Source organism: Vulpes vulpes, chromosome 10 (assembly GCF_048418805.1).
Source record: "Vulpes vulpes isolate BD-2025 chromosome 10, VulVul3, whole genome shotgun sequence".
NCBI lineage: Eukaryota > Metazoa > Chordata > Mammalia > Carnivora > Canidae > Vulpes > Vulpes vulpes.
This window is the reverse complement of record NC_132789.1, coordinates 93,506,953-93,534,093: the sequence shown is the minus strand read 5'-3', so window position 1 is coordinate 93,534,093 and position 27,141 is coordinate 93,506,953. Positions and strand designations below refer to the sequence as shown.

The following is a 27,141-nucleotide window of genomic DNA, read 5'->3' as shown; positions in this document are numbered from 1 at the left end:
CGGGAGGACCGGGGCTGCGGGTGAGAGGGTCCGTGAGGGCTGCGCGGCCACAGGAGCGCCCGACCCCGGGAGCTCCCGGACCGCCCCTCCCGCCCCGGGCGCCGCCTGTGGCCTTCCGCGGTCGGTCTCCGCCAAGCCCGAGGCCAGCGGCGAGGCCCCGCACCCCGCGGGGAGAGCACCGCGTCCGGCCGGCAGGAGGCGCTGTGCCGCGGCCGTCCGCACCCGGGGGCCCGTCCCCCTGGAGCCGCTGTCAGGGCCCGGCTCCACGGCTCCACGGCCGGGATAACCCACCGAGGAGGGCCAGAGAGCTGGAGGAATTCGCCCGGGGTCACACAGCTGGCCGGCGGCCCCAGGCGGGATTCGAACCCGGGCAGGCGCCCCAAGCCCGCCTGCGTCTGGGGCGCGGGCCACGCTCGCCGGCGGCGTCCCCAGCAGGGCCCCGAGGGGCGGCGGGCGCGACGCCTGGAACACGGGCCTGCCGGGCCCCGGGCCGCGGGGTGATGGCCCGCTCACGTGGTCGCGGGGGAGCACGGAGGTCAGCGGGACCCCAGGAGGGCACTTTGCCGAGCGGCCGGCCGCAGTCAGCCCCCAAGGAGAAGCAGCGTTTTGTCACCTCCCTGAACCTTCACCTGCTCGCTGGAAGCCAGGTCCTAACAACACCTGGCGCTGGAGCCTGTGGGGAGCGCCCTCCCTTCCCGGCCCCCAAGGGCGCCCCTGTCCTCCACCGGTGTGGGGGTCCCAGGTAGCTGGCGCGGGCCCAGGTGCCGTCGGGGTGTTGTCCTAACTCTGCGCCCCCTTCCACGCCTGCTCGCTCAGCTCGGACTTCCCCTCGATCCCGTGCACCTGCACAGTGCCTAGCACCCGGCGTCTGTTGGATGCACGAGTGGACGGATTGGATTAAAGGAGGTGACGTTTCAACCAAGCTTTAAAAAATATCTTCACAGCAACTTCCACAATTGGGGTTTGATCCGCGTACCTGGGTGCCAAGGCCTAACCGAGTAGACACGTAAAGTAACCATCACGGGACCTGTCTCACTCAGGTGTCAAAACTGGGTCAAAACTGTCCTGGCACCAGGGAGTGAAAAAAGCAACGTGGGGTGTATGTGTGTTTAAATTCTTTATCAGTGGCATGATTTTGAAGCTGCTTGAGGGAATATGGAAAACGCTTTTGAAATTTTCATTTAATCCAGAAAGGAGTTTGAAATACCTAATGTTACTTCCCCCTACGGTCCTAATTATGACAACATAATTCAGTATGGTATTATGTATGTTACAAAGTTCTACTTAAAACCTTTTTACCCCGAGACTATATATATATGATCTCATCCTTTACATAGCAAATATTATATAATGCCCTTTACTTTCCTAAAATAAAATTCATAAATAACCTCCTTACACATATAATTCAAACAAACCAATATAATGCCCTACATGTACTATTTAAAAAATAACATTAAAATGTATTTTAACAGGGAGACATTGAAACACTAGAAATAAAATGAAGCAGGCAGAGGCTTGCATCTATATATAGTCTCCATGAATGCTACTTTATAAATGAAGACGGATAAACGGATGACTTAAATCCATTAGTACAGTAGCTGTTGTTAATGTTGCCTTCCAAATTTATGTTAATTCCTGTAAAAATTCTGAATCTTACAAAGTACAATCTTCCTTCGATTTATAAACCGGCGGCATTCCTGGAAAATTCAGCATATATTAAAATCATGTGAAAAACACATTGGGCTTTTAGACAAAGCAGAATTAAATTCTTTGCTTAGATAATTATAAACAGGTTTTTCACCCATATGAATGTCCACAGAACATTTGAAAGTCATGCAAGAGGTGGGACATTTCCTCATTCCATGGGGGTGGGTAGGGGGGGTCCCATACATTACATTTATCAGCCTCAGCCCCCATCTGCTGTGTGCCAGTAACTCTCACTCACCATCATGCTAACCAAAAATGTCCCTACGTTCCCAAAACATCCCTGCTGAAAATCACTGACATATTTAACAATTTGTTGCTGCATGAATTAGTGGAAATGAGACCTCTAAGTTTTTACGAACTAGAATAAATGTAACAAATCACATGCAGTACCAGAAAAATGTTCAAGGTAAATTCAAAAGGTTTATTGCACCAAATGCCACAGAAAAATGGATCAAAATAATACATGAACAAGTTTTAACAAAAGATTTCTATACATTGGCATTGATATCTATTTACCTGATCAAAAATATAAAGTCCTATCAATTTGTCTTACTGGAGCTTCAATAGTAACAAATCCCAGAATTTTCTCCTTTTAAACACCACTTAAATTTAAGCATATTGCAATCTTGCTCCCAAGATATGTGGTCACCAAAATTTCGATATTTAAAAATTAACACTCAGAGGGGGTTGCTTGATTTAGGTAAATATTATATTAAAATATCCCCTCCCCCACAGCACAATAAAAAAACAAACGGTTCACATTTACCAAGAGAAGCTAAAGACTTTTTCAATTTAATGGTGAAAGTATGCATGAACAAAATACTTTCAAAAGTACATATTAGTGGGAAAACCCAGACATTTAAAAGAATTTTAGGGTCACTTTATATTCTTTACTTTTATGTACAACCAATTCTAGTGAAGAACCTAAAAAGCTACAGACTAAATTTTTTATAAAATATCAGGACCTAATTATAAGAGCCTAAACAGCAGTTTAGTATCACTTAGCAAGCGGGGACTTTCCTCCCTCCAAAAAAGTTACTTTTGAAAAATACGGTAAGTTTAAAAAGTTGTGATGTGTAAACGGCAGTTCCATGGGATGTGAAAAGATTATAGTTACTTTTATTAAAAAACAGCACACTTCAGAAAAATGGATTGAAGCCTGTACAAAAAGCTATTTAACACTGATAAAAATAAAATACTTTGGAATTATGCACAAGTATGGAAGCTACATTTTAAATTTTCATTGTCATGTTTAAACATACACAATTATCTTTACATTCATATCACTCATCAATCTATTAAAAATAAAACTGCAACATGCTAGAAAGAGGTCCATCACAGTAACATTTACACACTTCTGCTCTGTCATGCCTCACTAGCTTGCTTAAAAAAGCAAGATGCTACAAAAGTTACACTCAACAGGTAAGACTTAAAAGTTGAAGAAACCCTAAAGGTGGAATCCTGTCAACTGAGGTAGTAGTTTCTTTTTTGTTGTTGTTGTTTTTTTAATTTTAATTTTTTTCTTGAGGTGGGCATTGGGGGGGAGGGGATCCCTTTCTTGCCTCTTGGGCTGAGACAGAATGAAGCCACCTGGTGGTGTGAGTGGGTGTATCTCAACGCAATTCCATGAGATTTTTTTTTTTTTTCTCCTTTTCCACTTTTGGTAAGAGGTTGAATTTAAGACAAACAAAACTTGAGTGTTATTTAAAGGAGGATTATAAAAGAGCAGCAACATTCTTGGTCTGTTTTTGTAGGCAATAGATGTGAGGATTAGGTTCTGACTGGAATCCTGAGTGTCACTGGGACAACCGCCCCCCGCCCCCCCCCCCCCCCAATGTGACCCACCTGGAGTTTTCCAACAGACATTTTCCAAGAGAGAGTTTTAGAACAGTAGATTCAGAGGCAAATTACGTTTTCTCACGCTTTGAGAGGACTGGGCTAAATTTTCATGTATGGAGTTTAGAATCAGCCATTTAAAGCTCAATTTCCCCCTATGTGGGTCTAATTTTCAACATTTTGAATGAAACTAGTTTTGTATCATTATTTTCTATGAATCCCTGGAAAGTGGTGAATGAGGGAAAGTGCTCAAAATGTGTAAACAAGGAAAAGGGAAAGAGAGATGAGGGGAATGCTCTAAACTGGTACAGATGGGAATGATGTAACATCAGCGATTATAATTTATTCACACATAACGAGAAACAAATGATGATGAGCTGAGCCACAGGTGAGGTCCATTCTCTGTGTCTGTGTAACATAACAGCAAGCAGTGATGCCATGGAACTAGGGACTTTAAAACACCAAACCCAGATTTTAGACAAAGGAAATAGGATAAACATAAAAAGGATGGGAAACTTCAATCTTGTAAAAGACAGACATAAGATAAAAATTAAAGATCTTAAAAGCCTTAATGCACCCACTTACATTTCACATCATAGAGAGAGAGAAGGAAGGCAGCAGTTTTAACCTATTCCTAAAGAATTATTAAACCTAATTTTCTCCATTGGTACTGCTGCTATCCTCTTTCAAACAAACAATTAACTTGCATTTGTAAAAGAATAAACAAACTTATGTGACGTGGTGCTTAGAATCAGGATTTTCTCAAATAAAAAATCTGAAGTCATTCTAACCCCTAAAAGGGAAGTTACTTCATAATCTTAGGTACAAAAGGATATATGAGGAGGACTGGAACTAATTCACATAGCAGTGAAAGGAAATCAGAGCCTGGTTATAAGCAACTGTACTCAGTATCTGTAAGGTGTTAACAATGTTCTGATTTGTGAGATTAGCGCCAGTCCTTTCATGATCTAGTTTTTAAGTGTTTTCCTTTACCTTGGATGTCATCAGTACCTGGTCTGACAGGGTCAGAGGTCACAGCCAGTAAACTAAGTAAAGTTTATTTTAACCTTTAACCAAAAACTAAGGTTTCTTAAAAAGTGAACTATGCTAATGAGCAATCCTTCATTTTGGCAGATTTTGTAATGGGTAAGTTAATTTCTGGAGAGGTGTTTTGAAAAGGAATCAGGGATTAGAAGGCACAGAGATGATAATGTAAAAATTGAGATCATTTATGGATTGTTGGTAAATGTACAAACTAATTCCTTTCATTAGTCATCCTGAACTGCTGCAGGTTCATTTTCCGCCAGGCCAGCTATGCCTTTGAAACTACAAATAGTCATTTGTATTAACTATTAGAGGAAGAAAGTGGCTTTGGCTGGAAGAATTTAGCAACAGAAACACTCTTGAGCTTATAGAAATAACTTTGGTAAATGGCCTCGCTTAAAAAGGCTGCTGAAAGCTCTAACATATGAGGATAAAACATATGGTATCAGACTGTGCACTCTGCTGCTCTGAACTACATCTTGATGAGATGAAGATGCTACATTGATTCCTGGGTTTATTGCACCAACACTCCGTCTCTAACCTACCTGTGGCTGCATCTGCAACAAGGTAAACTCCAAGATGATGTGAAAGTGGGTCCCTAAAGCACCCTCTGCCCAACAGTCGATCCTCTTTCCTGTTTTATGCCAGGCAGTAATTCCTACAGCCACCAGGGCGGAAGATGGCACAATGTGGCTTGCTTGCTTTTACCTTCTGTAAAAAACAAACTCTGCCCTGGAATCCAAGTCCCTTGTTCTGTCTTCTTAGAATAACAAGTTGTGCTTTCTCCACTTTGGAGAGCTCCTGCTTAAACTCTGAAACACTGTCCTACCAGAATGGTATGTACACTGGTTACCCCTGCTCCCAAGTCACCTGTTGTTCTGCCCAAACACACAAGGCCATCTGTACCAACAGCTTTGTGTTTAGTGTAGTGTTTATGTCTCCTCACTAAAAAGGTCACTCTCTCTGTTGATTCCTGGGTAACAAAAGGCCAAAAAAGTATTCACGAAAAACACAAATGCCATTATGTCAAGTAAACCTAAGTCGTCCAACGAGGCATCCACTTGAAAGCAAGAAAACAAAACAAAACAAAGCGGAGGAATGACTTATTTCTGTTTGCTCTTCTCATGCTTTTGATGTCACAAAGAGCTTATTCTTTTCACCTTCAGTTGAGAATCTGATTTTTTTTTCTTCCAAGGAAGAACTGTCCTGAGCTTTAGCTTATAAGAGTATTTGAGCGACGTAAGGAGAATGAGTACTGGCAATAGCTGTCAACAGAGGCAGGTCATTTGATTCAATCCTGAAGAGTGAAAAAAGAAAAGAATATTAAAGTAGCATGACTTTACTGGAAAGTGTTACTGCTAGGTACTCAGCTTGCCAGATCATTGCTTAAAACTAACAAATTAAGAGACGGAAAGATGCTAAACTCTCTCTTTCAATGCAACCTCCCAGGGGCCACTGACCGAAGACACAGAGAAAGATGCAGGTGTGCTATGTGTGGGAGGGGGAGACACAAAGCTGTTCTTCTCACCACCCAGTTTGAAGCCCCAAACTTTTCTATACTGCCTGACAAGCTCATTGGGTCGTACTTGAACATCACCTCCAGTATCTCCTCATTCTAGTCCACACTCCTGAACATGTGCTGAGATTCTGTACCTAGGCTCGAATCAGGCTTAGGACAATGGTGAAGGTGGGAGTTTTTGTTTTTGTTTTTGTTTTTTTTAAAGACTTGGGGATGTGTTCAACAGGTTATACAATTTAGATCCTCACTAAACATCTGAGCTACAACATTCTGAGAGCAAAGTGACACTAATAGATACTGAGTCAAGAGACACCATAGCATCAAATGGACGTAGCTCTGGCTGCCTCTTTTCTAGCAGGGGCGGATGCAGCATGGTCACTGGCTAAATGCTGCCAAATGTCCTGAAAAAAATTAGGACTGCTTCAGCCCATGGAATATGTCCTATTTTTTCCCTTGAATTCCAAAAATGAAAAATCAAAAATAAAATTTAAAAAGGTAGCTGGCATTACTTCACGGAATTTTCAATGCTTTCTCCAGTAACGCTGCCTACAGATCTCCTTTCAAGATAGATAAGAAGTTCTTCAGTACCTTTTGTGCTGCTAGCTCTGACGAGGAGAGGAAGGGGCTAGAGCGAGGCTGGATGTGACCACCACTAATAATGCATGAAGGGGACCGAGAGATGAGGAGGGTAACTAAATTCTTATGATCCTTCTAACAGTGTTAGAAGTTGGGGGCCAGGTAAAGATCTTGGAAATGTGCAGCACACATCTGGCAGTGGGAAACCTGGTGAAGCAAGGACTCAGATCTGATGCTGGTAAAGAGTTCTAAACAACAGCTCAGAATGACAACAACAGCGACAAGGATGCATTTCAAGTTAACTGCAAAAGCAAATGCCTCAAAAGGGAAAAACCTTTTCTGAATAAAGTATGGGGGGAAAATCTATGACATATGACAGGAAATGCCAAGAGCCAAACAATACAGTAAGTCATATCCTGGGTGTGAAAGATGAAAAGTCTGAGAAGAATGCAACGGCCTGAGTCTTGAAATAATATTTTGATTAGCAGGCTTGATAGGGAATTTCAAGGTTGATATTATATACACAGTATTTTCTTGCTCCAAATTAGGGGAATCATCACCACAGGTAAGGGGGTCAATTCACCCTAGACACAATGTCTTTTTGTTAGTTCTCTGTTGAAAAATTAGGCAGAGAGAAACACAAGTCAGAATTTCTTCTCTGAGAGAAATCATGGCAAAGGCCCAACCCTCTGGAAGATAAGCTATGGCCTTCAGTAACAGCAGTATGTCTCCTCTTCCAAGGGGCTTCTATTGAAGGAGGGGAAAGTACCGTCACCCTGCAGACAGGCAGGTGGCCCCTAAAAGTCCAGGAGAACGCCTTTCTTGTCTCCTCCAGGAAGCAAAATGTTAAACACAAGCTCTGCTGCATGTCTGACAGGTTGTGCCTTCAACATCTTACCGAAATTACTAGAAACGGTAGAAACGGGCAGCAGAATGGAACTAAATTTTTCATTTTGAAGCACAAAATAATCCAGGGAGCAGACCAATGTAAAATACCACTAGCTTAGAGCTCTGCATTTGTTTCTGGGTTTGAAACTTCGTATCACAGATACGAAGATGGGAAGCAGCAGAGGCATACATGTGATGACTTCAATGGGACACGGAGGCCTGCAGGTTCTGGGTGAGACAGGCTAAGTGGGTCAGTCAGTGGGTACGGTGTTCGGGTCAGTCCTGTCTCAGGGAGAAACAGTGGCACTTCACAGAACTCACCCCAGTACGACACCTAATTCTTTCACATGGACGCGTGTGTGTCCACGAAGATATTCAGACAGCATCTTACTTTTAAGGTACATCTCCTGTAGTCTATCTTCAAGATGCATGATGCACTGTGAAGCCAATAACATTCACAATGAGGGCCAGGATTCAAATCTCTACCAATATTCTAAGAGCTGGAATTCTCTTAATTCATTCCTAAGGACATAGCTATAATCTCATTTCTTCCCCATACACTTAAAAATTTATATAAACCATATCAAACTACTGATAGGTATAAGAAAAGGGTTTTATAAAACAACAGTTTACTTTTTCTAATGACTATTACGATTTTCATATATATCTGCCAGTCTTTTTTTAAAAAACATTTTTTAACATAGCTGATATCATTCTGTACGTGCAATTATTTCTTACTTTTTAAAAACTTTGTAATAATCCTTTCCCCAGGTTAATAAACATTTTTATCCATGTAATTTTTATCATTAAATAATTTTGAAAATGTGAATTACCATTATTTACTTATCCACATGGCAATCTAAATTTTTGCTATTATAAATAATTTATTAGAGAAAGAACATCTTTGTTGTTTTCCTATACTCACATTCTTTGGCAAATACATCCCCAACAGTAAAGTGAATGGAACAAGGTTACTTCACTTTTTTTTTTTTTTTCTCAAGAGTATATTTTAACTGGGTCTTTAGTAACAATAAAGAAAAGGCAATTATTCTCAGGACATCTCTACCCTTGGAATTGTGTCCAACTTCATTTTTTAGAGAATAGCAACCATCTGTGTCTTTCACCAGAGGCAAATGCTTTTGCATTTGGCAGGCAGAGCCATCCAAGCATCTTCAGTAAGACACCTGATGGCTTTGGCAAGGGTAATTCCATCATACATAATTTTCTTCTAGACCATTACGCCTGTTATTTTCAAGGTAAAAAGATTAACAGATGCATTTGAAAATGTTGATCTTGACCATCTGGGCTGATCAGTGACATGGAAAAAGTATCTGTTCGAGATCTTTTCAGTTTTTCATTGGCTTAAAATCTTAAATGCAGTGTGTTGAGTGGATGAAAAAACAACTGGTAAGTGACTAAGAGTAATAATCAAAGGGAGGAGGATTTCACCGATTCTCATGAAAATGTTCCTCCAAATAAACATAGTTAAGTGGTAAAAGAATCTCCTGGTAAGTTTCAGTTCCTTATGGAGTAAATACAAAGTTTTTAATAAGAGTGTTATAAAATATTAAAAAGAACATTCACATTACATGGCATCCTTTGTTTTAAATGGTTAATTTACAGTGTTTTCATAGTCCCCATGAAAACTGTATGTTGTAATATGGAAATAAAGAGAACACTGGTCTATATGGAACTTGAAATCAAATCATTTAGAACTTTTTTATATAAAAGGTTTGATTATTATTAGAACTGCTTTGGGTTTTGCCCTCCTCTTTCTGGGATTTTATTCCTGAGATGAATTTCTTTAATTTTTAACTTCTGAAATTTTAAATAGCTACTTTCTCCTCATAGGGACGGCTCTAGTAGTCATTTACTTATGTGTTCCATTCAAGTGATTTTTAAGGAGAATTTTAAACTGCAGATGAAATTTTCTTTGACCTCGATTTTGTCAGGTTAAATAAGTCATTCGTACTATTAAGTGGTTAAACATACTTATGTACAAATGAAGTAAAAAGAATTAGCTACAGTAATTTATTGCTTGGATAACTAAGATGTCAGATATGATAAGAGCTACGTATTACAGGATAAAATATGAAGGTTTGGTGTATGCTTATAACAGTAAAAAAAAAAAAAAAGTATAAAATCTAATATAGCTTTCTTTCCTTACAGAAAAAGAAGCTTCAGCCTCTAAATCAGCGTGATGCAGCCTGCTATTAGGAAGAAAAACTGCCTGCAAATAATAGAACAAAAGGTCCTCATAACCCATAAGTGCTTCTCACATTACCTGGCCAGGACAGAGGTCCTGCAAGAGTATGCTTCAGTCTAAAGCTCAAATAAAGATTTTGGTGAAAAGGTGTTGTCAGCCTTCATAGCTAGTAATATTATTTCATGAAACTAATTATTATTAGCAATCACACAAATAGTAGCTGTTTCCTGAGGACTCCTAACATGTGATGCTATTCCAAGTGCTTTACCTGAATTTCATTTTCATAACATACGAGATGAGCTCTATCATTTCCTCAGCTCTATAGATGTAGGTATTGAGGCTCTGAGAAGTCACACAGTTAGCAAGTAGCAGAGCTTGGATTTGACTCTGGACAACAGACTCTAAGGGCCATGCCACGGCCACTGCTGTACGCTGGCTGTTACAGTAGTATCTCATAACAGCAGGGTGCTTTGCCAGTATTTTAAAAAGCAGATTCTCAGACCTAACTTTCAGAGGATTCTCTGAAAGTGTTTGTTATAAATGGGTACTATCTTCGTTTTACAAGTGAGAAAGCTGAGGTTCAGAGACACTCAGGATTGTCCACTGTCACATGACTCATCATCGATGGCAAGGCCTAGACTTTAACCCAGTTGCACTGAGGGGTCTCCCTATGATGCCACACTGCCACAAGTTAGATGATAACCACACAGTATTTCAAATTACCTTCCTGAAGGCCATCAAAGTCTTGACCTTCTGAGGAATGTGGTATAAGTGCAAGTCATAAGGACTCAGGAAACTGAAACCCTCCATCCATAATTACTGTAGGTGATTAATATTCAGGCTTCTATTCTGCTATTACATAGCTCTGTATCTTTTGTGGAGGACAGAAGGGAGGAAAGAGATGCTGTGGTGTGGGGGCAGATTGCAGAGGGCAACCAAGTGCAGGGGAAACGAGCAGGGAAGGTGGGCACTCTTTTACCTCAGTGCAAATCCCCAAGGTCAGCTCACTTAGGCTTCTCCTAGCTATCTGCCCTTAAGCCTCTCTTCCACTTTTGAGACCTTTCTCCCCCCCTCTCAAAATGTATTTTCTCTCAGTCTCTCTGCACACACACACACATACTGAAAAGTATCTGTTTTATATATTCATTCCAACGCCTGGGGGAGAGCTGTTAATCAGTTTCTAGGAGTTTATGGGCTCTATTTGCTTTGTTTAATATAATGTTATGAAGTCGATTTTAAAATCCCATTTGAAAAGGAACTGATACCATCTTTTATGGGTACAGTACTTCAAAATTTTAAGTATTTATACAAATGATATTACATTTTATCCTGAACACTTTTGTGAGAATGGTCCCTGAGCAAAAGGAACAACAATCCCTTCTGAAACTGGCTTGCTTGATGTCAATCCAATAAAGGAAAACTAATAATGAGTTTCCAAAGGAAGATTTTAAATTTCCTTTTATGCTTGATCTCTTCCCCATACCTTATTTCCTTTACCATACACCTCATTCAAAAAGATTTTAGTGTCACTGTGTGTTGTTTCATTGCAGAGCTACTGTTACCGAAATCTATCCTGTTTGCTGGTTTTATGTTGCACGTTCTATTTTTATTTATGCTAACGTCCAATTATACTAAAAACAAAACATTTGAGTTTGTGATATTATATTCAAAGTATTGTTAGAAGTATTTTTTTTTTAACTGTATTTCTTTGGTGATATGAGAACAAGTACTTACAAAATCAGCCGGGAGGTGAAGCTTGTAAAGCTGTAAAATGGAGTGAAGTAAACTGGACACCTGACTCGAGACCAAGACATCCTGGCCCAGTTTCATGCTGTCCGTCACTTTCCTCTGACTTGTGGCTACCTGGACACTCCACTTATCTGTGTCTGCAATAATACAGACAGCTTCGGCTATCGGCTCGTCAAGCACTGGATGCTGGAAGACAAACATGGGGGGTCAATGTTCCACAGAACTGCCAAGTGGCACTCAAGATGTCCAGAATGTTTCTGTAATTTCGCATTAGCCTAACGGTTCAGAAGTTGCCAGAGGGAGCTACAGAAATTTAGAGTGTAATAAGGACTAAAATAGGAGTGTCATCAAATCATCATTTAAAATTCATGTGATAAAAACTGCATTAAAATCTTTTTTTTCTCATACCCAGGAGGTATGCTATCAATGTTGCTAATGTTCATAGATAAGTGAAAAGATATGTGCCCTCTCTACATTCCAGGATATTAAAATTCCTTTCCTTCTGAAAGACTGCAGTCTCCTTTTAAATTGGAGAAAACTAGAATAAAGGGTAGGATTCTATTGCCATTTCTCCAAAACAAGATTAGTCAGGGCAACTTAATATTCCCTCAAAGTTATAGCTTTAATCATTAAGCAGTATTCATTTAGTGACCATGTGCTACGTACATAAATCAACTCTAAAAACCAACTAAAATCAGATGGGGGATACATTTATCTAGATGAGTCCAAAAGGTCAAAGGATGGCTACTGCTGAGCAACTTAAAATGCAATGGATAGAGCAGGTCGACATCTAGTAAATGGTGCCATAGGGCAAACCTGGTAAACATTAAAACAGTCAAGGAAAAGGGCCTTTAAAATAACCACAACAACAAACACTAATATCCTGAAACTGATCAAAGTGCAACTGCTTCACCACCAGCACCTGGAATCAGGGCAATGTGGCTCACTGGGGAGGTCATGGATGGAATATTCTCCAAGCTTGAGTTACTTTAGAAGGCTGAAGATCCAGATATGATAACAAGAAGGGACAGAGAAGTTGGCTCAATTATTTTAAAGGGAGAAACCTAATAGGTACAAGAAATGTAAAAAAAAAAAAAAAAAAAAAAAGGAAAAAAAAAATCAAACATGAAAAATGAGCACGAGTCACTTTTAAATCACTGGATCAAAGAGGAAAGACTAAAGAAGGGCCAAGGGTTGAGACAAATCAACAGGCATCTGTGAGTCTGTGAGCCCGTTCCTTGAAGGAAGGCTCTGAATCTGTTCTGCCTGAATTCTTAATCCCTAGCATAGGACCTGGCATTTGAAAAATGTTACTAAATTAAAACGAGACAGGTTAAGTACAAGCAAATGACAGAGCTGATGAGCACCCTGCACTCTCTAAGCATGGTACTGCTGGACTTCTATGGTTTGCAGGTTCCAGAATGCAGAAGAACCAGATGACCATTTCCAGAAGAGTACCTTAAAATACTTGAAGCATGACACATTCTTAGACTACTAAATACCCAACACAGAGCTCCCTGAATATACCCACAGGGCAACCCAATGTCTCCATCTAACCGTATCATTTAGTAGCCAATCGCTTATTTACTGAAGAATAAATTTTTTTTTTTTTAAAGAAGATGAAAATAGGGATCCCTGGGTGGCGCAGCGGTTTGGCGCCTGCCTTTGGCCCAGGGCGCGATCCTGGAGACTCGGGATCGAATCCCACATCAGGCTCCCGGTGCATGGAGCCTGCTTCTCCCTCTGCCTGTGTCTCTGCCTCTCTCTCTCTCACTGTGTGCCTATCATAAATTAAAAAAAAAAAAAAAAAAACTTAAAGAAGATGAAAATAGAGGAAAATGTAAATAGTTAAGGGGAAAAAAAAGAAATGTACGTTAGAGAGAGAAAAAACATCATGAGCAACTCCTTTAGTTACAAGTTAAGGGGTGCCAGGAATATTGGTGGTCCCATCCTTGACCTGGTCTAAACTTCTATGGGGTCAGAGAGTTGAAGCTTAATTAAGTTCCAATGATTCTGGAGATTTCTGATACATATCTTTCCAAGGAAAACACAACCCTACTAAAGAGATTTGGCTTATGATTTAGCGTATTATTCAGTCACTAAGCCTTCAGGATTTAAAGAGCTCTGAGATCCAGAAGACCATGTTTGGATTTATCACAGAAACACACACCCATACACACCCTATGCCCTGGTATTCAATTTAAAATTCCTCTTAGGAAAGGTTCTACTTTTAAGACACATGTAGAATTACAATAAACAAAAACAGTATGTATGTATGCTTCGTTTTATTACTAACTTTTTCTTATTAGCTGTATCTTAATCATAGAAGTAATTAACAGTGAAAATTGTCAGGGCGATTTTTTAAATTCACAATTTTATCAAGTTCACGTGTACACCAGGGTACACACAAATACATACACTTGGCAGCAGCAGTAACATACGTGGAGCAGTACATTTGAGAAGTACTTTAAGAAATGCTGTAAAACCTAAGACTGAATGATTCAAACACCTACTAAAAGTCTGCTCCATCCCTCTGCTATTCTTCGGGCTTTGAGTTCGGGTATGGAGACGAGCTAGGAAAAAAGAAATGGGCAGGAGAGGCAGGGTATGGCTGCAGCCTGGTGGAGACCTTGGCCTTCTATGGATCTTAAGAAAGATACAATATGGAGAGCTAACAGCCAGCTGGGCAGGTACTTTACTTAGTGAGATTCCTCTTCTTAACATTACAAAACCCTTTAAGGGTTTGAGGTGGGGGGCACTTTGTTAGTTTGACTATTGTCAGAAAACAAAACAAAACAAAAGACCCCGTCATATATTTGCACTTTTAGAAGTTCTCCTCCTGACCATTAGTGTCTGAGATTAAACAGGACCTCTGAGATTGCAGTTTTGAATGAAAATCTGAAGGAAATACTAATATCAAAAACAGTCACTTCCCCTTAAGATGCTTGTTTGGCTGAAAACTTTATGAACCTTAGGGACACTGTTATGCATCAACTTTCCCTTTCTCTCTCAAATTGAAGAGAATCAATTTCAAAGTAAGCTTCTTGCCCACAGAGTTCATGAAATGAGCCTGCAGTATGTTTCTATATTCTCTATAATCTGAGACCCATAAGTGCTGCCCCCTCCTCCCACCTTTACAAGTGCCCACACCCCGCTGAGCACACACATTCACCACCCAGGTGGCAAGATAGGGCTGCCAGCCCTCCTGTCCCCACTGCCCTCCTGCCACCTCTTCCAGACAGCTGCCAGCGTTTCTGTGCCTTTCTCAGAAACTTGATCAGACAGTGAGAAACTTCTGACAGAGACTGGAGGATGAAAGAACACTGGAGATCAATAGAGAGCTGCAGGCGAGGGTTAGGATGGACGGCCAATGTCCATCAGAGGAAGGAAGCAGCAGCAATAAAAGCCAATTATCTTTTTTGCCTTGCTCTGCTCTATGAGACTAAGGAACAGTCATTTATTTAGCTCTACTGTGTCAATATCTCATTTATCCAATCTACTTTCCTGTGCAGATTTCTCAAGATAAAGTGACAAATGAAATGCTTTGTATTATAGGTCTTTAAAGGTTTCCCAAATGTCCTTTGGCTATTGTATTTTGTTGAATCATCAGATTAAGTCTGGTTAATTCATAGCCACTAGGGATGTGAGGGTCTATTTTCTGGGAGTGTTGGATGTCTAGGACATTCCAATTTCAGGGTTCTGGATCAGACCTCTGAGCACACAAAATATGCTGCCTTGGCTTATATACACATGACTTCTGCCTAACTTAAACTTCCAGAAACAAGAAACTTCTACAAGGTTTGAGTAACCAGAAGAGCCAAGGTTGTGATATTTCAATGAAGGGCAATGATAAGACTACTGCAAAGGCTCTGAAGTCAGACAGGACTGGGCTTGAATACCACCACTGTCACTTACTAGCTCTGGGACCTTAGAAGCTCATTAATCTGGGCTTCAGTTTCTACATCAATAAAATATGACCTAATTCACGGTTTCTGTGACGTTTAAGTGAGGTTTAATTCATGGAAGCTTTCTGTGGGAAAAATGTGTATGAAATTTGTGGCTCAGATACTTAGTTGCCATGTTCAATTTGCTCTCTTATACCACCCCCAACTATATTAATCATGCCCACTAAATCCTCAAACTTCCTAGATTGTCACATTTTAGGTTATCATTTCCTTTACCAACTCAAAAACCTACGCTAGCACCTATCACCCATCACCCAAACACCTAAGTTTAAACTTTTCTTTTTCCATACTTAAAGCTCTTCAGAGTGTGGGCCATATCGACCTATATATATGTACTTGCAGGACTCTCCAAGAATCCCCTTCTCCCCCAGCTGGGAGGGCTCCTGCCTCTTATTTCAGGCTGTTCCCAGAATGTGTTCCCTGCTACCATCTAAATATTTCAGTCTTTCAAGGACTGGACTTGGGTCCCACCCCCACGTCCCCACCTCACTCCACCATAAGACGTCTTTCCCACATTCACTGCTCTTCCTTTGACTTCTGAGAGCTTTTACAATCTACATTTTGACATTTAATTACACGGTCTTAACTTGTTCTTGATTTCACATGTTTGTCTACTCAGATTACATAAAGAACTCAAGGAAATAAATCACATTTTATTTTTCTTCTGTAGCCTCTGAAATGAGCATAACAAAATACTAGGCATGTGCTAAGTATCTAACACATGCTGGCTCTGCTGAACAATTCTCTATGCAGATTGCTTTATTTTTGGATTCAGTCCAGTTCCTATTAAGTCATCTGCACATTTATTAATATATTTCTTTTCCATGTACCACACTTAAATGACTGCCATTTCACATAATCACCTATTTTTAACTTTAGAGCAGGAAAATACTATTCTCACATATAGGCCTCCTATAACTACTTATTAATTCATCATGCCATTTTTCCTGTGGGGCAGCCAGGAACACAGCACTGCTCTACAGACAGAAAACACTGAGGACAAACAAACAAACAAACAAAAAGTAAGAGCTTATTAAGTATCAGTCAGAATACTGGTATGTCAGTCAGAAATAGAAGCTAGTAACTCATGCAAGCATTTCCAACTTTTAGCTCAGTGAGTCTGCCAAACCCTCCACTTTGAAATCCCAAAACTTTGTCAGGGTGGAAATCCCTTGGAAGATAAGATTGCAAGAAGTGTGAATGACAGTCTCAACCTAATGTCAAAATAGGAGAAAATACAGTTGCCTCCATTACGACTTTGTTAAGAAACTTCCGCATCTCTACACTATTGGCATTGCCCAATACATACTCTGAGCTGACCCTTTATCAATCCTCAAAAATGTCCAGCTCACAGGTATATTATAGACAGCAGGAGTGTGGACTTCTGTCTCCTAACCAGCTCTAAATATGCACACTAATTATAACAGTGCAGGTTTGATTACCAGGGATGAGCCACTGAGCAGCCTCTTTCAAACACAGAGGGAGCAGGTGATTTATGTTGCAGGCAATTGGAAGTGCCTCCCTGTATCTTTTATTTCTCTCTGAAATATTCTTTGTTTTTTTTTCCTCTCTGAAATATTCTGAATAAAACATAAGCAGCCTTGGCATCATTTCAGTGTCAATTTGGTATTCTATAGAAGGTAACTCCAGTATATTTTATAAGTTTATTAAACTGAACTTGAATAAGAGGATGCCACGTGACCAAATGCCTTTCAAAAAGAGTCACACCATTATGTTACAGCACCATGACTTAGTATTAGCCTTTATGTAGCTTCAAGTAAGATCTTTCATTAGTCCTACAAAGACAATGAGATGAAAACTAATGTAGTAAGGTTCTCCGTGTCAGCACCTGCTCTTGGCTAAATGTCCTCAGATCCCCCTTTTTATTCTTCTACTTCATTAGAAGTGAAGGCCCAACTGCATCACTATATCCTCCACTGCCCTAGAACTGAAGACTTAAGCAATGGAACATCATCCTGGGCCACCTCACCCCACTTCTGGAGGGCTGAGAGCCACATATAAGGACTACAGCCATATGTGGATTGCTGACTGGTTTTGGTTTGTTTTAATATAACCAAACAAAACCCAAAAAACCCTTCAGTGTCACAACCATTAAGAGAAAAGGAACCTGGCTATCACCATTTTTAAACACTTCCCCTGCTCTATAAAATCATGCACACTCACACCAGTGAGAATGGGAAAAATTAACAAGGCAGGAAACAACAAATGTTGGAGAGGATGTGGAGAAAAGGGAACCCTCTTACACTGTTGGTGGGAATGTGAACTGGTGCAGCCACTCTGGAAAACTGTGTGGAGGTTCCTCAAAGAGTTAAAAATAGACCTGCCCTACGACCCAGCAATTGCACTGCTGGGGATTTACCCCAAAGATTCAGATGCAATGAAACGTCGGGACACCTGCACCCGGATGTTTCTAGCAGCAATGGCCACAATAGCCAAACTGTGGAAGGAGCCTCGGTGTCCATCGAAAGATGAATGGATAAAGAAGATGTGGTTTATGTATACAATGGAATATTACTCAGCAATTAGAAACGACAAATACCCACCATTTGCTTCAACGTGGATGGAACTAGAGGGTATTATGCTGAGTGAAATAAGTCAATCGGAGAAGGACAAACAGTGTATGTTCTCATTCATTTGGGGAATATAAATAATAGTGAAAGGGAATATAAAGGAAGGGAAAAGAAATGTTGGGAAATATCAGGAAGGGAGACAGAACATAAAGACTCCTAACCCTGGGAAACGAACTAGGGGTGGTGGAAGGGGAGGAGGGCGGGGGGTGGAGGGGAATGGGTGACGGGCACTGAGGTGGACACTTGACGGGATGAGCACTGGGTGTTTTTCTGTATGTTGGTAAATTGAACACCAATAAAAATTAATTAAAAAAATAATAAAAAAATAAAATAAAATAAAAAAATAAAATCATGCACAATACTGTCTTTTACTAAATGCTCAGCATCTAGACTTTCTTGCCAGTAAGAAATGGGATAGACAGGACCTCCTGTGTGGCAAAGCCAGCTCTGCCTGCAGGTTAAGAAGATGCTCACTGATGCAATCAGCCAGAAGAATCTTGAGTTTCCTGAAGGAGTCACATCATCCCCTATGCCCTCCCCTGGCTCACTCCCTACTGACTCCCTGGCACAGACATCACTTCCACGAGGTCCTCCCACGTGTCCGGCGCCTCCCACTGCAATGGACTCTACCACACTGTTTTTACTACTTATTTACTTCTTTGTAATTTCCTGTTACAGCTTTTAAACTCCTGGAGGACAGGTGCCATATCTTCTCTCGGGCTGCTTACAAGTTTTCTGTGTTTTTGACGTCCTGTAGCTTAAGACTGGATTTGTTTGTATTTACCCTTACTTGGAACTCCATGTGCTTATGTCATCTGAAAAATGGCAGTCATTCTTTCTTCAAATATTGTCTTCCCTCACTTTCTCTGTTCTCACCTTCTGAATGAGCTACAAAATTTTCTCATTCCTGGGGCACGTGGGTGGCTCACTGAGTTAAGCGTCTGCCTGTGGTTCAGGTCATGATCTCAGGATCCTGGGATCAAATCCTGCATTGGGCTCTCTGTTCAGCAGAGTCTGCTTCTCCCTCTCCCTCTGTGCTCTTTCTCTCAAAGAAAGAAAATGTTTAAAAAACTTTTTCTCATTCTAGCCTCCATGTCACAAATTCTTTTTTTTTTTTTATATTTCATTTATTTATTCATAGACACACACAGAGAGAGAGAGAGAAAGAGAAAGAGAAAGAGAGGCAGAGACAGAGGCAGAGGGAGAAGCAGGCTCCATGCAGGGAGCCTGATGTAGGACTCAATCCCAGGTCTCCAGGATCACGCCCTGGGCCAAAGGCAGGCACTAAACCGCTGAGCCACCCGGGCTGCCCCATGTCACAAATTCTAATTCTCTCCAGCAGTATTTAATCTACTCTTCTCTTTAACCTAGCCCTTGGGATTCCATTATAATGGCCATATTTTTCGCTTTTAGAAGTTCTTTTTAAGTCCTTTTGCAAATCTAAATAACTGCTTATCACAACATCCCATCTTTTATTAAAGTTCCAATTCCTTCTTTTTTATGACCATAACCATTTTAAACACAGTGACTTAATAGTTATTTCAGATTGTTCTGGGAGTGCTAATTGTCCAGCCTGTATTTGCTTACTCTCCCTCATCATTTCCTCATACATGGTTTGTAATCTCAGAACATGAGCCTGTCTTGTTGGGACTGTTTTATGTGCTCTGTGTGTGTCTTGGAAACAGGTTCAATGGCAGTCACTAAAGGTTTATGAGTTGAAATAGAGTGGAGAAGAGGGAAAGCAGCTACAGATGTCTCCTAAGCTGGTGGTTAGGAAACTGTGCGATGTGCTTCCTTCTACCAGAGTCCTAGAGGTTCAAGGTTTCTGGATTTTATATTTATCTCTTGGACAGGGATTCCCAAGTCACTTGGGTGGAATAAATCTGGACCTCCAACCCACTCACACAATGGGCCTGGGGCTTTGATTTCTCATTTCTCACAGGTGACTTTATTTTCTCCCACCCAAGTTTCCAACTTGTTCCTTTGCTGTCTCACTGTTTATGGCTGGGGTTTTCTAGTCCCCCTTTCGTGGAAGAATAGCTCTTTGAGGCTCCAGGATTTATCTAAGGGGCTTAGCTTAGTTCCAGGTCCCAAGCCTTAGGTGCAAATGAGACCCCATCATTCACTGGAGTAGATCTTAGAAACTCAGGACCCAATTTCTATGTCCTAAATTCAGACTGAAATCCCAGAAGGCCATGGTTGTATCAGCCCAAACTTACTATTCTGGCACAAAAGGATTTGCTTCTGGCACAAAACGATTTCCACTTTATTTAATGCACAGGTATTATAACAATAGGGCTGGGTGGGGATCGTATTATTTTACCCATCATTTCTATAGTTTTAGCAGGGAGGCACACCATTTGCAGTAGCACAACATGGCATTGGAATCCTCCCACTTCACACTTTGACCATGGCTATAAACACAGCACCTAGCACATAAAAGGTACTCAGTACATATTTTCTGATAGGAGGTAAATCTCCAAATCATGACTCTCTTTCTCCTCCCCAGAAGCCATGTCCAGGCTCCTTGCCTCATTTTTGGCCAAATAATGACTACCTGATATGCCACCATCAGAGATTTCTAGTTTATATCAAGCAGACTGTTAACATGAAAATACTGGAAGAGGTAATCATATGATCTCATCATAACTCTGTGAGCATTTTTTTTATCAGAATTTTTTCTGGTGGAAACAGGTTCATTGGCACTCACTAAAGACTTATGAGTTGTAATCAATCAGTATGGACCATGGACACTGCTGAGGAATCCTGGTAGATATACCAACATGGGGGCTCTGAGAAGCCCAAAGACATCCCGAAGACATAGGGAGTTAGGGAAGGAGGGGAGGAACCAGTGGAGTGGTGGTGTGGGAGGGGCTACAAAGGAAACCTCTGTCCTTCTGTGGGTTTGTGCCTGTGGCTGTGATCACCAGGCTCACTAGGCTGACACCCAAGTTCAGCCTTGTGGATATAGTACACAACCTTGGGCACAGCTTAACTATCAGGCCTGTCACTTGCTGAGGAAAGAAACAATTTGAAGTCCAGGAAAGGAGCTCAAGGTCTAGAAGAATCATCAGACTAAAGTCATGTGATGATGTACAGGACTCCAAAATAAAATGCAGGAAGGTTGATAGCTTTTTTTTTCTTTTTTAACAAAGAATGGCATAGATGTCCAGATATTTTGTACATAGTGAACAAATTTAAGAAAACATCAAAAGTAGCCATGTGTCTAATATTAACTAAATGCAAGCAAACTGAAGCCAAAGAGACTTATAATAAGCTTTTTATTCTCCTTTAGGTAAAGAAAATGAACACAGAGCCTTTAAAGGCATCATGTCTAAACACATTATTCTTCCCTTTTAGTTTTAAAAGACTGTCATTTCTCTTTTCTTTAGAAAAAACAGACAAACCAATCATCATAGTTTTAGCCGTAAACGTATGCTTCTAAATCCAGTTCCGCAGGGAACAGTCAAGCTAACATCACCGAGCCCTTTCTAGGGGCACAGGCTGACGTGCTGGAATACAGAAGAAATCGAGTCTCCTTCTCTGCTCCATGGGCCTGGAGCCCAGGTTCTACCCAGGTGGTAGAAAAAAATCTGAAACTGAACAAAGGTGTGGTACAACGTGCTAAGGAGCCCGTAGATGTAAAGTTCCACCCGGGGGCAACTCCAGCCAAGCAGTTTATATTTTACTCTCTTCAAAGAATGGGAATCTATTAGAGAAAAAGAATAAATGACCATACTCAGGGGTTAGCAAGAGCCCTGTGTGGCACTGTACGAGATGGCTAGAAGGGGGTAAAACTGCACACAAGAATTCTAGCTGGGAAGGCTAAGGGGAACTTAAAGAAGACTAAATTGCAGTCACTGTGAGAAGGAGATAGAATCAATAAGATTTCAGATTGGAGTTGGCAATGCCCAGAAATCAGTGTTTCTTTTCAAAAACTTAAAAAAAATCACAATCCACAATAGGAAATACATCTTAACATCGTAACTCCATGTACATTCTTATACATGTGTGAACGCATGTGCCCATAAACACGTATGCGTGCACATGCGCACACACATACATACAGATTTTATGAAACAGTAGACAGTGCTGTAGGCCCAAGGCACTGTCATTATCATCATCCAGCACAGGAAAGCAGTAAGAGGTGTTCTCAGCAGATTTGTCCCACATGCATGTTTCCTTTGCAACACTACTGATTCTAAGGTTGTTGTTGACTTGAGGCACCTTAATGCTGTCTGTATGACTTAAGCAATGACTTATAGTTTGATGCGACTTACTGTTCTTTTGTAGTCTCTCCCTGGTTGATTACATTGCATGGCATAATGAGATATTCATATGCATATATCATAGCCAAGCTTTTAGCAAAAGCTCCTTATTGTGCTACTGATTTCTGCATGGTATTTCTGGAGTCAATCTGTTGCTACTCTTAAAATTAAATGAAAGAAGCTCAATACCCAACTGTTAACTTTGTTTTATACATTATTCTGTAAAATGCCTGAAGCCTTGGAACACAGTTTTTTACAATGCATTACAATGTGATGTTGTTTTGGTCATGATAACCTACCCTGTCGTTAGCCATTGTCCTGCTCCTTGTGATTTCAAAGGCAAAGAGAAGTGTATGCTTTTAGCAAAGAATGAAGTGTATGTGGGTTCTGTTCCACTATCTCCAATAGGAGTTTTCTGGTGAACTCATCTGCAAAGCACTTTCACATATATTATTAGCTAATATTTATTGGGCATTAGTAATGTGCCAGGCACTGTGCTAAACACTTGATATGCATTATCTCTGAGTCTTCAAACCAGAGCTGTAAGTACTGTTAATTTTACAGAAGCTGAAACTGATGCTTAGAAGAGTAAAGAAACTTGCCTGAGGCCACAAAGCCATTAAGGGGTGAGCTGTGATTCAAAATCAGGTTTGTCTGTCTTTAGAAGCCAAACTCTTAACCAGTGGATATTTCAACTGCTTTCTCTAAATTTTTTTTTTTTTTTTGAGGCTTAGTGATACCAATTGGTTTACTGGACTATCAGCAGATGAATGGTAACACTAAGACTTGAACCCAAACCATCAATGCTAAGCAGTGGTCCTCCCTCACTACCCCATAATTTAATACCCCTAACATGGCAGCAATATTCACAGGCAGACAAGCACACAGGAGGAAAAAAGAAGAGAGAAAAAGCTACTTGAGGGTCATAGATACAACAAGAAGCTGTCTCTTCCACTTTAACACTTAAGAGTCAAAAGGAAAATAGAGAAAGAATGCACATTCAGATATGGCAGGGGGAAAAAAACTAAATATTACTTTAGTCTAATTTAAGGCAGCTGTATAATCTACATGCTAGGAGACAGAGAAACAGTTCAAATGATAGAAAAAAGGTAGTATATGGATTAAACAAGAACACGTGTTTAAATATTTAAGACCATCACAATCTCGATATGGAAAAGCCAAAAATAAAAATGGAAATAAAGTAAATATATCTTTTATAAGATCGGGATGAGGAAATGCATAAAAAGAAATTTTTAGTATTGGGAGCTCTAGAATGCAATCCCTCAATGAAAGAAGAAATTCCATGAACTAGTCCATCATGGTTATAAATGTGCACATTTACATTTTACAATCCACTCATGCATAGGCCTAGAAAATAGATCAATAACTTAAATCAATTGCTTTTAAATAGTTAATAAAAATCCTTTGCTAAAAACGATTATGAATATCAAAGCCCAACGAAGTCTTGATGAACACTAAAAATTATTAACGTCCAAAAAATAGGTTTTTGAAACAAGTTAAGTAAAGCAATTTATCACAATCTTTTCTTCCTCAACAAGTTATTACTTCAGTTCTAACTGTGGTCATGTATATTTGTTCTTGGATCTTTGCTTTCTCTGGCAACATACTCAAGAATTTAAATAATTACTAGACTTTACAGAGTAAATTCAATAGAATGTTTAAAAAAAAAAACAACCTATTTTCCAACAAATATTTGTAAATGATGGTTAAAAGTAAGGTTATTTTTATTTAAACACTGTCATAGGCCGGAGTCCCTATCTGAGAGGCAGTTTAAATGGAACACTACTTCAAAAAGCAAAATTCATTATGATAAATGTGCCAAGTGAAATTAGAAATCTACTAATGCTAATTGGATACATTCCGAATGTATTAAATTTCCAAAGATATTTTTATGAGCCCTTTGCAATTTCCTATTAACACTCATGCATGGCTGCACTTTGGATGTACCCACAATGTGACACAATATAGGTTATTACGCTTAATAACTTTCGATCTCTCAGGATGATTGCAGAGTCTAAAGAAATGAGAAAAGCCTACAGTGTGAAAATACTACTTCTGAAAGGAAGGGAAAATGATATATGAAAAATCTTTAAGAGTACTAATAGAGGGAACATGGACTTTTTTTTTTTCAAATATAAGAATTATAGAGCTCAATGGTCATCATTAAAACCTAATATACAAAAAACTGGAACTTGTCAGCCCATGGGGGGAAAAAAGTCATGAATGGTTTTACAAATAAGTTCAAGGAGGGTTATCAATCAATTAATATTTCCATAGTGGTAAGTGAGCAAGTCCGGGGCATCTGGGCAGTACTGCCCAGTAGGTAAGATCAATGGCAGTGAAGACCACCCACTCTAGTCCACACTCCATCTCCTTGCACCTCTGTCAGAAGCAGAACGGAGGGCTTCACAGAAGAAGGGTTCAACAAAGCAAGAACATCAATGTTCTTTTTCTTTAAATAAATACATAAATAGCTGACATAAAAGGAAAGGAAAGCCTCTACTTCCCTGCCTTAATGCTACCAATGGTTCCAAAATGTACACATCTCTAAAATCACTAAGGTTTCCATGATTTAAGACAATCACACAGTATCACACAATGAAGACACTGTTCTTCTAATGTCACTGGTCTAAGAACCTCTGAAATGATAAACAAGTATACAGTGTTCATTATAACTATGAAAATAAAGTGTTATGACATTTTTTACAAGAGACAAAAGCAACCTCATAGCTTTATTCCTGAAAATCCTGGTGAGGGGTGGTGATGGACCACAAAGCAGGGTGGGGTTAGGAATGTTTGGTATAAATGTAAACACTGGACTGGCCTTCCCAGCTTCCAATCACTTCCTCTTCATTTCTTCTCCCTTCCCATTCAGGGGGGGTTATGAGGACATCTGCTTCACTACTGAGCTTTTCTTCCCATTTCACACAAATACCGTCAGCCTGTTTAGCCTGTGACTGATGTATGTTTAGTCTTCACAGAGGAGATGCTCAAGGCCAAAGATAACATACAGTGCCTTCTGCTCCACCTCTCAAAAAAATACTTGTTGGGCAAGGAGGTAGGGAACAAGCCAAATTCCAATTTTCTTAATGCAGTGAGGACTTTCCCTATTGCACAAGACACAATATGTTTCCAATGCAAAACATCTATTTTTGCACATCTGCCCAATAGCAGCTCAATTAAAAACAGTCCCATCAGATTGACAGTTTCCTTAACTGCTCAGTTCCTGTCATGCTGCAGATAGCAGAAAAGCACTTAACAGCAGCCACAAGGCAATTTTCCAGTAAGACTTGTTAATCTTTATACAGTCATCCTCGCGCAGCCATCAAAGTGAACTTAATGACAAATCAGTTAAAATAAATTACTCTTACGAACTTGTAAGGATCGGATAAAAAGCAAACCATATGTGACATCTTCTTGGTCCTCTCCGTGACGGCATATAATTGTCACCATCTGTGCTGTGAATTCTATTTTGCTCAGCCAATGTGCCCTCCAGATCCACTCTTTGCCCTTCTCTGTCCTGTGCTGGCCCCAGGAGGCTGACCTCTGTGGACCTCGGGACCGTATTGGCATCAATTTTGACCTTGCTCTCTGCCTTCCAGCTGGGCTCAGCCGATGGGAAGTACAGAAGAGCTCAAAGGCTGAAGGGAAGAGCTGTCAGGGAGGTATCCTCCCTCCCTCCTCAGCGTTGGTGTCCCTGGGCAGCCCGGCCCCTCTTCTAGTTCCAGCTCTCCATGGCTCCGGTGTCACTGGCCCCTACTTATCCTTCAGGCCCAGGTGTGCTCAGAGCTTCCAGCTGTTGCTAATCCCTGGGTGCCTCACCAACCTTTGCCTGCATCCCTATAAACAATGTCATAATTATACATGCCTCAGTCTACACACCTGTTGCTGGCCAAGACCCCGGCTGACATATTGTCAGCAGCCAGAGGCTCCAAGCTGGGATCACTTACATGAACTGTGTGGACCAGATCAGCCACCAGACACTGCTTCAGTTTCTCATCGCTGCTGGTCCCGTGAAGCACCAGATCAGGCATGTATGTGGGGCAATAACCTGCCAGAAGTGAGCGGCCAAAGTTTCTTACATTTGGGTTGCTGATGCTCTGAGACCTAAAACAATAGTGGTCCATTAGAATACACAATTAAAAATGTTCTTCCTTCTTGCATTGCACTTGGAACAAAAACCCCAGTAACAGAGGTAAGAAAAAGAGGTTCAGGGTGGTCCATTTCACCAATTCTCCAGGGAGTGGACCACTGACATGGGAAAAAAGGGGTTTGGAAGAGAAAGAGAAATTTGTTTTGTTTTGTTTCAGTTTTGGATGGAAGGGCAGAAAAAAAACCAGTATTTTGATGGCTGGTTATGACTTTGTTCTTGAACCTCATATCAAACATCTCCCAGGCAGTCTGTGTCAAGAGTGAAGAAAGAGGGATGCCTGGATAGCTCAGCAGTTGAGTGTCTGCCTTTGGCTCAGGGTGTGATCCCAGGATCTGGGATTGAGTCCCACATAGGGCTCCCTGCATGGAGCCTGCTTCTCCCTCAGCCTAGGTCTCTGCCTTCTCTCTCTCTCTCTTTTTGTCTCTCTCATGAATGAATGAATGAATGAATGAATGAATAAAATCTTAAAAAAAAAAAAAAAAGAAGAGAATGAAGAAAGAAAGCTTGCCAAAAACTTGGCTTTAGGACCTCGACACATCTGCATGGGGTAATGCCCACGACAGTGCAGAAGAACAGAAGAAATCTCTAATTATTGCTTTCAGTCATCACAGACTGAAT

At 40.6% G+C, this 27,141-nt stretch overlaps 1 protein-coding gene across 9 annotated transcripts in view; it reads right to left on the bottom strand.

The window, feature by feature from the left end:
- Positions 1–2,107: 2,107 nt before the first annotated feature.
- The window catches only part of FNIP2 (folliculin interacting protein 2), a 133,604-nt gene continuing 108,570 nt past the window's right edge, over positions 2,108–27,141 (bottom strand). For all 9 annotated transcript variants that reach the window (XM_072724935.1, XM_072724931.1, XM_072724934.1 and 6 more), the window contains 4 exons: positions 26,321–26,477; positions 11,511–11,711; positions 7,892–8,007; positions 2,108–5,884 (listed from right to left, as the gene is read on the bottom strand). In XM_072724935.1, the coding sequence (XP_072581036.1) occupies positions 5,806–5,884; positions 7,892–8,007; positions 11,511–11,711; positions 26,321–26,477 (553 nt within the window). In that variant the 3' untranslated portion in view covers positions 2,108–5,805. The remainder of the gene's footprint in view (positions 5,885–7,891; positions 8,008–11,510; positions 11,712–26,320; positions 26,478–27,141) is intronic.